At 43.7% G+C, this 12,826-nt stretch overlaps 1 protein-coding gene across 8 annotated transcripts in view; it reads right to left on the bottom strand.

The window, feature by feature from the left end:
* The window catches only part of KDM2B (lysine demethylase 2B), a 105,725-nt gene that overhangs the window by 40,254 nt on the left and 52,645 nt on the right, over positions 1–12,826 (bottom strand). For all 8 annotated transcript variants that reach the window (XM_030285340.4, XM_030285343.4, XM_030285341.4 and 5 more), the window contains 2 exons: positions 12,118–12,244; positions 5,144–5,598 (listed from right to left, as the gene is read on the bottom strand). In XM_030285340.4, the coding sequence (XP_030141200.1) occupies positions 5,144–5,598; positions 12,118–12,244 (582 nt within the window). The remainder of the gene's footprint in view (positions 1–5,143; positions 5,599–12,117; positions 12,245–12,826) is intronic.

Raw genomic sequence — 12,826 nt, 5'->3', positions numbered from 1 at the left:
TACCAGTACAAGCCCAATTTCATCAGCCTGGTGCTGTGGCTGCACTCAGGGGTTTGCCAAGGTGAGGAGTAAAACCCAGCCTGCCCCAACCTGGCTGTGATGCAGAGTCTGTATTGTACCTGCTCTTCCAGGGCAACCCCCAACAACTTTTACACAGGGACTAATCATTGGCAAATTAACTCTTGGGCAAGCTGAAGTGAAGCGAGCACCTCTTTTCTCATGTCCTTTTTATTTGGAGAGAGATCACTGCATTAACTGAGCTGTAAACACATTCTGAAAGTTCAATCCTAAAACTGAGAGCTCTTTTGTATTCTCATTGCAAAGCCAAAATTCTCCAGAACAAGGAGGCAGCTTGAGAGCCATAAACAAAGGACAAATTAATCCCTTTTTACTTTGCTACTCTTAGGTTTGAAAGCCTGTAAGACAGAAAACCTTAACATTTCCACTAATGACTGTCAGAGACTCGGAGTTCAATGGAAAGCACAGTATATTCCAAGAACTTGGCAAGGTAATGAAGGTTTCTTGTTATCGTATGTATCACGTGAAAATATTATCCAAGGAGAAATGCAAAACTATGGCAGCTTATCATCTGAGGCAGCTGAAAACAACGGCTGTCTGCACAGAGCACAGCACAGCACAGCCACGGCTGCGCTGACTGGAGCGTCAAGTGTCAGCTCACAACAGGCTGGGGGAGGCAGGGTTTTGTTCACCTGCTTAAAAACAAGAAAAAAGAAGATACAGAAAAGCCATGGGGCTCCAGTTAGAGGAACAACGTGATGCTCTTCCAGCACAAGGTGGCTCGATTCATTACACTTGAGGGCTGTGGTGACAACAGCAGGTATGAAGGGAAGAAGCTGATTAACTGTATAAGAATTCAGCTTAGCCATTAATTTCAAAAGCACAGCAAGGAATGACTCCCCTGAAATGTGTTCAGCAGAGGGAGGTTTTTTTCTGTCATCAGAATGGGAAGGGGGTAAGATTTCTTGGCAAGAAAAAGTAAGAACATATTTCAGTAGATATCATCTGTCTTGCACAAGAATCTTCTCCTGCTGCCAAGGAGTTGCAGATATCTGACAACCTCTGTTCTTCAAACCAAGTTTCTTCTGCCCTAAAGGACTTCCACAGGCTCTTCTGAAGAAGGGCAATGTTTTTGCTTTGAAGTGGGCAAGGTCTGTGGCCTTAGTAAGAGGCAGATCTCACAATCCTGTTCCCCAACAGCAGCAGAAGAATTACCATCCTCTGGTAACACACAGAAATGTTTCATGCAGAAATCAGAGGCTGCACACAGGTGAGAATCCCTGGCAGTGGGTTTAATGTTTGGGCTGCACTGCCACAATCCAAGGTCTGCTCAGCTTTACCTGTCCTGTGACGTGGAGTGCATACTACACCAAGGAGTACAATGGTGACCTCTTCTTCATGCATAAGCCCACCCCAGCACTGCTGCAACCACCAGGGATTTAATTCCCTGTTTGGGCTGAGGAAAGAACTGACCTGCTCTCCAAGTGAGGCCTGTTCCACTCTGCAAATAAGCCTCCCTTGTGCTGCTGCACTCCATCGATCACGGTGATAAATGGGTGCTCAATCTGCAGAGGCAGCAGTTGGCACTTCTGGATTGCTGTGTCCCCACCAGACAGGCACACTTAGTTTGGAGCTCAGATGATGTGTAAGGAATTTACACAGGCTTAGTTTAGTTTTCAGTCTCCCTTCTGGTAAGGAAAATAAATTACTTTACTTCAGAAAATCTCACCTACTTGACATTAAATAGCTGTGGTTGTGTTTACCACTAAGAGCAGTAATCCAGTCACCCATCCTTTACTGTGCTCTTGCTCAGCTGGGAAAGCAAGTATTCTTTGTGAGCTACCACGATTAGTTCTGTGAAACTTCACATCACTGAATAAAATGGTTCCTTTCTCCAGTTTAACTATCCATATCCTGTTTTCTGAAAACATTAATTATCTTCCTAAAGCACAAAGACAGACTTGAATGTCATACAAAAAAAGTTCATGAGTGTATTTCATTAAGAAATAAAAGTGCTAGAATAAACACTGATTTATTTGCTTCAGGAAGAAACTTGTTTAAGACTTTCCCAGCAGAGCAAGAGCTTTCAGACTTTGTCAGAGCATGTTCTTGCTATGCATTTGTTAAAAATAACTCTCAAATGAGTGCACTAAAAGGGTACTTCGAATAGGAAGCATTATTAATACATCACATGCCTGAAAGTTGGGTTGCCCATGAAAAAAACCTTGTTAATACAGCCAAATACAGTCACAGCACGGGTCATTTGCACAGCTCCTGCAGGATTCCTGCCTCCATTCAGTCACACAGCTGACTGGTGCTCTGGGTGTTCAGCAGGGTGAGCTAAAGGGACCAGGCCTCTGCTCACTCCACTGCTGATGCTATCAGCAAACCCCCACTTTATTATCTGTACAGGTTGGAAAACTAGTAGCAAAGTAAGAGAGAACATGATTCAGTAGTCAAGGAGATAAATACCTTTCTGGAAAATGGACTGTATTTCTTCCTCTGCCATTATGTCTTTATGTGGTACCAGAGCAAATCTTTTAAGTGAAGTTTCTACAGAGTGTCATGAGTTGTGTGCTCCTGCTCTTCCTCACGCCTGGCTTGGGATCTGGATGCTAAAGATCAGAACTCCTGCTCTGCAGAAATGTTAAGCCACTACTGTTTCAATATAATTAAAATCATCTTTTGCACGTATCATTGTTAAATACACCAACTGTCCTGTGGCAGCACCCAAAATTACTTTTATCATAATCTCTCTGCACTCCAGTTGCCTGTGATAACAACAGCTCATCCATTGTGTGGGAGCAGAGGGTGGGGATCCCTGGGAACCCCAAGGGACCATTCATTCTCCCTGTCCAGCGAACAGCTGCATCCTCACCCCAAGGAACCCTGGATCCTGCAAGCACCATTACGCTGGAGCATGCTCAGAGGACTAAAATCTGTCACTTGGCAACTCCTCCCTCAGCACACTCCAGCCTTTGAAGGTAAAAGCTCTAAACACACTCACACACTTGGGTTTGATTCTTTTTTTTTTTTTTTTTTTAAGTGAATAGACTGAATAAAACAAACCTCATGCTCCAAGCAGACTGGATGCTTTGGCTCCACTGCACTGCTCTCTATATCAACGAGCACAGTGGCAGAAAGGAGGGATGGCTGTAGCACCCAGGCTCCCAGAAGTAGGGGGAATGGGTCACACCTTGTCAGTGGCTGCCTGTGACAATCTGATGATGAGCAAAGAGAAGGCCTTGCTGGGAATCCTGACTCCCCCCTGACCAATGTACTGGACTGCTCCAAACTGCCCCCATTCCTTCAGAGCACCTGGGAAGTGGATTGTGCAGCCACAGGGAGTTATGGAGGAAGCTGACTGCATGGGCTTTAATTAATTTACTCTGCCATACTGGCTCCCACTCTCTGAAGACTGAGGGCTGGCTTATATGTGGGTCAATACTGTAAAAAAGATGGGTGAGAAAGTTCTTTAGCAGTTCCTTAAACACTGTTCAAGAAGATGTTTGAGTTTACATGGTTTTGAAAATATCTCAGTCTGACTAATCAGTCACAGACAGCCAAACATCCAGAGGTGATGCCAGGGGAAACAATCCTGCAACATGTCTGATGTTTAGATGTGGTCATGGGCTCTTTAACCAGCAGGGAACCATCAGCATCCAGATGTTGGGTTACATCCCGATGGTTACAGCATGTGCTGGCAAAGACAGAAAGTTTAGAAGCAGGCAGGTTCTAAAGGAGATGGAACATCAAGCTGTACACAATAAACTGGCAGGTGCTCACTTAATACTAGTTACAGCACAGTATCACCAAAAAGGTGATACTGGCCTTTTTTTAAACAGTCCATTTGTAGTTCTCCATCTCTGTAATCAGTGAATCCACTGCTCTGGAGACGAATAGGAAAACAGATACTCCCACACGGAGCTTTAAGCCAGATTCACATATGGTACCTTGCTGTGTTTTAGGGAGATGTCTCACAGCACTCTGGAGTCTGTCATCCAGAGAGGGAGCAGGATCCCATTCGGAACATCTGCACCAGCCATTATATGTTGCACCCCTTTCTGGATTTTTAAGTGAAAATTATCCTGTGCATCAAGCTTGGAGAAGTAACATCACTATTCTTTCTGCCTCACCAGAAATTCTACTTCTTTTGATTTCTGATTAAAAGATGACTGATCCCAGAGCAAGCTCGTGAATCTACATCCACAACTTCGAGCAGGTGTGTCCACTTTCATGTTCAAAGTGGCTGATTTTGCAAGAAGAGAATTTCTGAGCTCTTGTGGTTTACCAGAATGAGAGCAGTGTATCACACTTCCAAGCTCCAAGATCAGGGAATATGGTTCCACTGCACACTGCACATGTTCAGCCTTCTCTAATGGCTTTGAAGCCTTTCTAAGCAGCTGTAACACCACTTGCACTAAAATAGTACAGGCTCCCTCCCCATTTACCACATAAACATGTATTTTTCCCCTCAGATTGTGCCTTACAGAGCTCTTGTGTATAGAAAATATGTAACTGAATATCCATACTGTTCACAGACTGAAAATCTACAGACAAGTTGTGTCACTAGTAAGCACTCACTCTTCATACTAGCTCCAAAACCAATATATTGTATCAGTGGAGAATAATTATCAACCTATAGAGGGCAATGGAGGAAAGGAAAATGAAAAAGGTGAAAGAAAAAAAAAGCAGCTGGAAGTGTTAGACAATCTATCTTCCGAGCTGCAATCAAGTATTTACATTTTGTATGTGTCAGCTAATGAGGTGTACACCAGGGAGATACGAGACCAAAAAGGAATGATTAAGACTATAAATATAAACAGACTTTTTGAGGTATAATATTTACATGTCGAACATAACAAGTGCTGAATTATGAGAGGATATAAACTTTTGGCCACTATTGTGACAGTCAGAAAGGACTGCATCACTTAAATCTGGCTGCAAACAGGAGCCAGAGACAGCTTTGGTTCAAGGAATAATTTCCCTGTCTGTGGCAGAGCAGCCTGACATGAGCTGGTCACCACACACAAGCTGCCACCCCTCTGCAGCAGAACTCTGCATTCTGCTCCCTGCTGTGCCCACAGAGCAGAGTTGGTGTGGATCAGCAAGTTATCACACCCACCTTCATGTCCTCCAGGAGAGCCTGAGGGTCTTCAATGCCTTCTGGAACACACTTCTTGTTCTCTGGGAGAGATTCAAGCTTTTCCACCAGGGCTTTTAAACCCTTCAGTTCAAATTCTGTGAGGTGAGTCCATTTGGTTGAAACTTCTGTAGCTGGAGACCCCGTGGGTGTTTTGGGATAGTCCGTCGGGGTCGTTGATTTTATGCTGTCATCTGACTCATTAGACAAAGTTCTTTTCAGGTACCTCATTACTGTGGCTTTCTGTTTCCTCCCTGCAGCCTCCTTCCCTTCTGAGTGTGTGCTGTTGGGTGAGGAGGAGCCATCCACCAAGGATCTGGAGTTCTTATCCAAGCTGTCATCTTTCTCCTCCTGGAGATGGGCATCACAAGATTCTTCATCCATGTCTAACCACGAATCTGATGAGTAGCTGTCTGTGCTGCGTTTTCTTTTTGCATCTGAAAGTTAGAAAAAGAATGCTGAATTTTTAGCCAGTGTAACCTCACGGCTGAAGCACTTCTGTACCACTGGGGCCAGGTGCTGCCTATTTCAAAGGGCACTGGAGAATGGTTTAGTGAGTATGTGACAGAAATGGGCTTTATTCAGCTGATTTTTAATTTTTTTTTCTTTGAGGGGGGCGCTTGTTTGTCTGTTTTAATGCTGGTTTTCATTAACATCTACTCAGTTCAAATGACTGGGAAACATTTAGGGAAAAATTATGCTTTCTTCAAAGCTTCAGTCCTCTATGCCTTCAATTAGGAGTAGGCAGAGCTCTTAAGTCACACACAATTAATTTTCCCACAAATCCGAAAAAGACCAGATTCGGCAGCTTTACAGCTTTAAGAGGAGAGTTAGCACAGAAGGAGGAGGGGGAAATGATGGGAGAAAGCACGTTAAAATGCTGTACATCATCATTCTTCCAGGAACCCTGCACAGCACAAAATCAACTCCTCACTACTTTTCCTCTCTGCAAGCAACAAACTGTTGATAAAACAAGAACCCCCAGTTGTTAGTGCATGAATACTCATTGCTCTTCTGAGACAGAGGATTTCAACTGTGCTTATTTTATGACAACAAGACAAAACACACTGAGAAACACAGGGACTGTCACAGCTACATGCTACTGGTTTTCCTAATGCCATTCCCAATACATTTTAGGTACTTCTCAGGAAAATTTAAAGGCAAGTTTCTGAGTCTAAAGAACTATTAATCTTCATTTTCCCCTAAGAGCCCCAATTGTTACCCAACTCTGTGCAATCAAGCAGTGAAAGCAATGTAGGAAACCAGTGGCCATGGTTCCCTCAAGCACACATATTTTCTTATTTATTAGACACAATTTCCCTTACTAAGTGAACAACACTGAATGCAGGCTAGCAACAGCAGGAATTTCTGTGGAAAATACAGTTAACACTGGCAACACCCAGTTAAATCAATGTGAATTTTATTACTGGCTGAAACAGGAATGAGATCAAGCTGCAAACAACAACACACTGCGAAGGAAACAGAAGTAACACAGAAAAAGTGAGAGAACAATTAATGAAAAGTTCCTTTCACAGCTTCCATGCTTTGCAGTGCAGTAGCTTTGGATTAGGACAATGTGAACCATGCTTAAGGAAGGATTAAATGAACATTAATGAGAAAGCTCAGCATCCGGTTGTTTAACAGTGAGGTTCAAAACCAATGCTGGAACCCAGTTCCAAGCTGGAGAATTCCTCCTTATGACAGAGACACTCCTTGACTGTGCTCAGTCTGCACCATCTTGTCACAAACACACTGGTCAGAGATGCCACAGGCAGGGGCAGTGTCTGAGGGCAGCTTGCTCAGCCTGCCTGGCTGCTCAGCCCCGCAGTTCCAAATAAAAACCCTGCAAGGCCAGCTCAGCTCTGTGTGTTACTGCCCAAGAGATACGAGCTGGTCACCTCACACCTCAGGGTAAGTGTGCTGCTGCTACAGGGTGTGCAAAAATCCAGCATCTCCCTCCAGTCTACTCCTTCAGACAGGCTTGCATTTTTCCTCAAAACCAAAATGGCCATAAAATGACTCCCGAAAGGCAAGTTTAAGCTGAAATGCCTGTGAAAAGATGGCAGCCACAGAAAACACCAGTTATCAGCAAGGCAGAGTGCAGCCAAATCCAGCTCCATCCATGGGGCAGGGTAACTTCCTCCCTGCAACCCTCCAAAAAAGCCTCACAGATTATTTTGTGTGCTGAGGTGGTGGTATCAGCACTCCAAAGCAGCTCCTCCTCTCTGCTCTGTGCTAATACACCCCCATGCTTCTCTTAGAAAAATAAACAGGATTAGAAAATATCTTAACTAGAACATTTAAAACCCACTCAGTTATCCAACTTTTATTTCACACTGTTTTTTCCTTTGTCCACAGTAGCAAGCACACATACCCACCTCAAAGGCTACATAATCAGCTTATGTCATTCTCCCATTTTACAACTGAGGAAACAGATGCTTGGGAGAAAGCACGATTTGCTCATTGTCACACATCAAATCTAGGGAAAAACCAGGAATCAGAATCCAGGCTGTCGGATCCAGGGCTGGAGCCCCCTTTTCTGAGCCACACAGCCTCAGTGAGCTGTTTTACAACTGACTCAAGCACAAAGCCCAGCCTCAAAGGGAGAAAATGCCAGAGAACTGGCCTCAAACAGGAGAGGGTGGAAGCAGATCCATACCCCTACGCTGCCAGGATGGTGTCATTAACAGAAAGTGGTGTAAATCTGCACAAAGGAAATCGTGTTTCTGTCCTCCTATGTCGTAGTTCTGCTGAACAGGAACTAATGGCTGTAACTGGGGCAAAGCACAAGTGTAAATAAGGCCTAAAGAAAACGAGGGAGATCACATTATGGAGGTGTGAATAATTTACTCCAAGTAATGCTCTGGTGCGAGGAGAAAAAGCTTCCAAGAGAGATCTCCACTTTTTGTCTCTTGCTCTAATCTATGGAACAAAAGGCAGGAGAGGAGTGGAGCACCAGAGCATACTGGGGGCTTGTTCCCAGGAGAAGGCAGCACATGGAGGGGGGCCGGCAATTCCGTTCTGCCAGCTGCCACCGCGTCCCTGCCACCGGCTGTCCCTGCTGTGCCAGCCACACCTGGGCATGGACAGGCAAAAACAGCTCCCATCTAACCCCAAACAAACCACCACCACAGCACTGCCCTGCTCTCTGCAAGCCTGGCAGTCACTTCATGCCTTGCCTCATTTTCTCCATGGGCACAGGGCTTGCTGCTAACCTGGAGTGTACCGGGCTATTCTGGAGCACCAGGGGATTACAGTGCTGGTGCACCACCGGATTAAGAGCAGGCTGCTCTCAAAACACAACAACTGTCTGCTACTGCTGCTAATCTAAAAAAAAACCACTGAGGGAATCAATAATGGAAGGATAACTTCAAGGTGAGGGAGATTCAATTTTGTGTTTTCAAGTGTTTTGTTGTAATGCAACATGCCACGATTTTTATTTATTCATTTCAATGAAAACACTGTCTGACAGAGTTACTGTGCTGTGAGCTGAGGCCCTACATAAGCATAATCTGCATTTACTTTGTTGAGAAGTGCATTTTAAGCACTGTATTACCAGGGCTCCACCGACTTGGAGGCTTCTGGTTTATTAAGTCTCTCTGTGGGAAACAGCACCTGCTCAGCTCAACAGTTTCTTCTCCTGAGTCCATGCCCCAGTGAGTCCCTGGTCTGAACCCCAGTTTCAGAGGGTTTATCCAGTCTGAGCTCTCATACAACTTATTGCAAAAATACCTTCACCCCCCTCATCTCAAAGCAAATAAAAGCAGCTCATACAGACCAGTCTGTGATCTAGTCCAGTGAAGAGGTGGAGCAGCACAGACTTGACCACAGGACAGAGCATTAGAAATCTTCTCTATAGCAGTTCACTTCCCTGTGGTTCTGGGCAGACCACTTAACTTTCCTCACAGTTATCCACTTGTACAAGAATAACTATACACAGTTTCTTTCCTTGTTGAAAAGCAACTTACTGTATTACAGAACTTAAAAGAAAGGGATGGGGGTCAGGCATAATTATGAAACCTTTCTGAACTATTTAGAACAGTCCAGTGTGTAGTATCTACCTTGCCATTCCCAGCTCCAAACCACACCACTGTGACTTGGGAGCAGCAGTTGCTATCAGTCTGCTAAAGACAGCAATGACATTTTCATTAGCAGAAAAACCCTGAGCATACTGGAAATGTATCCTATTGCTCCACTGCATGGAGCACCCCATACAGGAACCACTCTATATACTCAGGTACCTGTCTGTCATAAGCAAATCTATTCTATCCCCTGAGGAAGAGGGGGAAAAAAGAGACATGGCTCTTCACTGTGCCAGAGGGCATATTTTCTATATCCATCAGGCTTAACATACAGTTAGAGCCATCCTGTTAAAATTTTAGCAATGGGAATCTTCAAAGCTGCAGGCTACAGAGAAAGCACGTCTCTGATAGCCCAGGATCTTCTCCCAATTACTCTTTGTCAGCTCACTCTCAACATCCATATCTCACTGAAGGTCAACTGTGGTTGAAAACATCCAGTACAGACTCATTCATGATAAGAGTAAAAATAATGAAGACATATCCACCCTGAGAAACAGCACACATTCAAATCTAGTAGGAAACCCAAATAGGCTCCCTTCTGATTTCACCTGGTAGGACAAAAGTCCCAGTTGAGAGAGACAAGCAAAAGAAAAGAGAAAAAGAGATTGTGTGCTTTTACAGCAGCCAGTGATTGCTGTCATGTTGTCATCCCCCTGAGTGTTTGCCCTCCTGGGAGAGATCTGAGAAAGAACAGCCTCACACACTGCCTGGGAGGACACAGCCTGGAAATTCATCCTGGGCCTGAGGAATGGGGGAGGAAGGCACGGCCATCATCTTCCACCTCATTTAGAGCTGCACTCACGTTTTTATTTAGGGAGTGGGAAGACTCCAGGTTTCAGCCATGCTTCCACAGAGGTGGGTTTTTTTTCCTGACTGAAGTTTTGTGAGTGGAGACATTTAGAAAACAGAAATACAAAGAACAATATAAATTGCTACAGCAGCATACAAGTATCAGTGCAGAGGTATCACAACACAATCACACAAATACACTTTCATGAACAGACAATGTCTTGAAAGTCACTCTAAATTTAACAACCTTCATGTCAAAGCAAATAAATACTATGTTATAAAAACACAGTATGAAAAGTCTAAAGATATCCTTAAAATCCAACTGCTGATTAACTCAGTTTTCTGTGTTCTCCAACAAAGTTCATTATCAAGATAGTAATTTTTTTTTCTTTATGCAGGAGAACAGAATCTCCACAAATTTTATGAAAACTACTCTCTTGTGAATCCCAGGGACTGTGGGCAGTGTCCTGCACTCTCTCTGGTCAATGTCCTGCTCTACTGATAATCACTTTCTTAACTTCAGAGATCCACTACAACCACTGCACCAGAAGCTACGTACTGAAATAAAGCAGCACAACTGGAGGGTGAAAAAGAGTCAGTTCTAGCACCCAAAAGCATAGGCAGAAAGTAGACATTTAAAACAAATTTAGAACAAATTTCCAGTCAAGGAAATGATTTTTTAAAAGTAAGAGAAACAGTTAGATTATTCAGGATAAATTTCTGAAAATGAATACAAGGATATGAAGATTTTCTTAAACCAAGAAGGACAGAAGACAATTAAATCTACTGAGGGGTTTGAGGAGAAGTTAAGTACTTTGCTTCATTACTCTTTAAGGAGAATAATGGGAAATTCTTTGTCAAGGGATACTTCCTCATGGGAAATCAAGAAATTGCTTGCAGATAGAGAAGTCCCTAAGGAAGAGACAATTTAAGGACTTCGCAGCTCTGAAGAAAAGCTTAAAAACAAAGAGGTAGGGTTTGGAACACTGATGTCTTTAGGGATATCCCATCCCTCAGCAAGTGAACTATATCAAGATACAGGCTCCACAGAACAAACCAGTTTTAACACAAAGATTAAATTATTTTTGGTCAGTAAAACTCACTGGAGAGTGACACCTGCCCATAACTTCTTCTATTAAGAACTGTTCTCATAGGTGAATGTTTCCCTTCTCTGTCCAGAGCCTGGGGCAGTGCCAGCCATGCCAGGTTCACTCCAAGTGGCACCTCAGGGAGCAGGAGGCACAGAAATGCTTTAGTCCTCCCCCACATTTAACACATATCAGTTAAGATTTAGCTGGTGCTTGCTATTTTCAGCTATTCTGTGCTTAAAAGCAGAGGGAACATGGCCCACCACCATCTTCCATCAAAAAGAGGAAAAAAAGGGCAGTTCAGCACAGCAACAATTGGATTGGCACACACTGATGCAAAGCTCACACCAGTGCCAAGGTAATGCCTCAGGTACATCTGTCTGTCTCTCCTCTGGTCCATTTTCAGCTCTTGTAAAGGTTTCTTTGACCTCCCTGTACCTGGGTTACAGATCATGGAGATTTGTGTAGGTGTTTTCTTGGGTTTGCTTTTCTGCAGCTCTAGAACTCAGTCACCAGAGAATTACAGGAGAATTTAAAGAAAAGAGAAGGAAAAGAAGGCAGGTTTAGTGACCACAATGTGTTCTGTACAGGAGCTGCTCTACAAAAGGACAAAATATCCACCCCACCACAGCACATCTGCAATATACACATTTTTCGCTACTGAGTACTGTGCTGAACATGGCAGTAAATCCTCAACTGTTTGGCAGATCATCCCAACACAAACATTACTGAAACCAACGAACAAACACATCCAAAAATTATTTTCTGGGATCCACTTGCTAAAGGAATGTTCAATAAATACAATTCAAAGTAGGCTGGTACTTCATGGAAACACTTAAGAGTCAAAAATCTTCCCCACCCCAAAATAAAGAAAGAGTTCATTAGAATTTCTCCAGTTCTCCAGTTCCATTTATAATCTGCTTTGCAGAAACCAAAGCAGCAGCTAGCCTGAGGTGCCAGCATCAGTTCTGAATCTGCACTCAAAGGATTCACTCACCAATTAACATTGATTCTTTCTGGTACTCTTTGCTGAGGTGGCAGCGCTGGGTCACACAGGACACGTATCTCTCCAGAACATACCAGCACATCTCATAGTAGAAAGGATAGCGGAATTTGGCGTGCACCTGGAAACAAATCAACACTGTCAGTCCATAGGGAAGGGAGAGAAGTTTGCAGCACAAGGGCCAGTCATCATTCCCATCGTGTTATCAAGAGCACAAACAGTGTGAGGAGGGGGAGGGGAGAGGGTGGGAGCAGAGAGCGGAATGCCTCCAGCATACGGAATGAGGAACCAGCCTGCCTGCCACGGCAGCATCATTTCTTGGTTCACTAATTTGTATCCTCTTGGGGTGGTGGGAGAGGAGAGGGTTTGTGTTCTTGTGAAATCATGAAACTGATGGATGGCCCCTACAGAATTATTTACCTGCTGTATAAACATAGGGTGGTCACATACAGATGTTAGTCACTACAACTTAAAATAGAGGTGTGGGTTTTCATCTACTAAACACTATCACAGAATTTTTATCAAAATGGCAACATTACCTAAAATGAGTCAAGCAGGAAATTCATCTTTTTCATTTGTGGTTGTCTCAACAATTTGATTAAAGAAATTACCACACAAATCCTTGATAACTACACATTAAAGTAAAAATCCCTTATCCCAAAGGTTTACCCTTTGGTAGCAAGTTAGCCTTTGCCACAAACAG

This window comes from Taeniopygia guttata, chromosome 15 (genome assembly GCF_048771995.1).
Source record: "Taeniopygia guttata chromosome 15, bTaeGut7.mat, whole genome shotgun sequence".
Taxonomy (NCBI): Eukaryota; Metazoa; Chordata; class Aves; order Passeriformes; family Estrildidae; genus Taeniopygia; species Taeniopygia guttata.
This window is presented reverse-complemented; position numbering and strand designations above follow the sequence as displayed.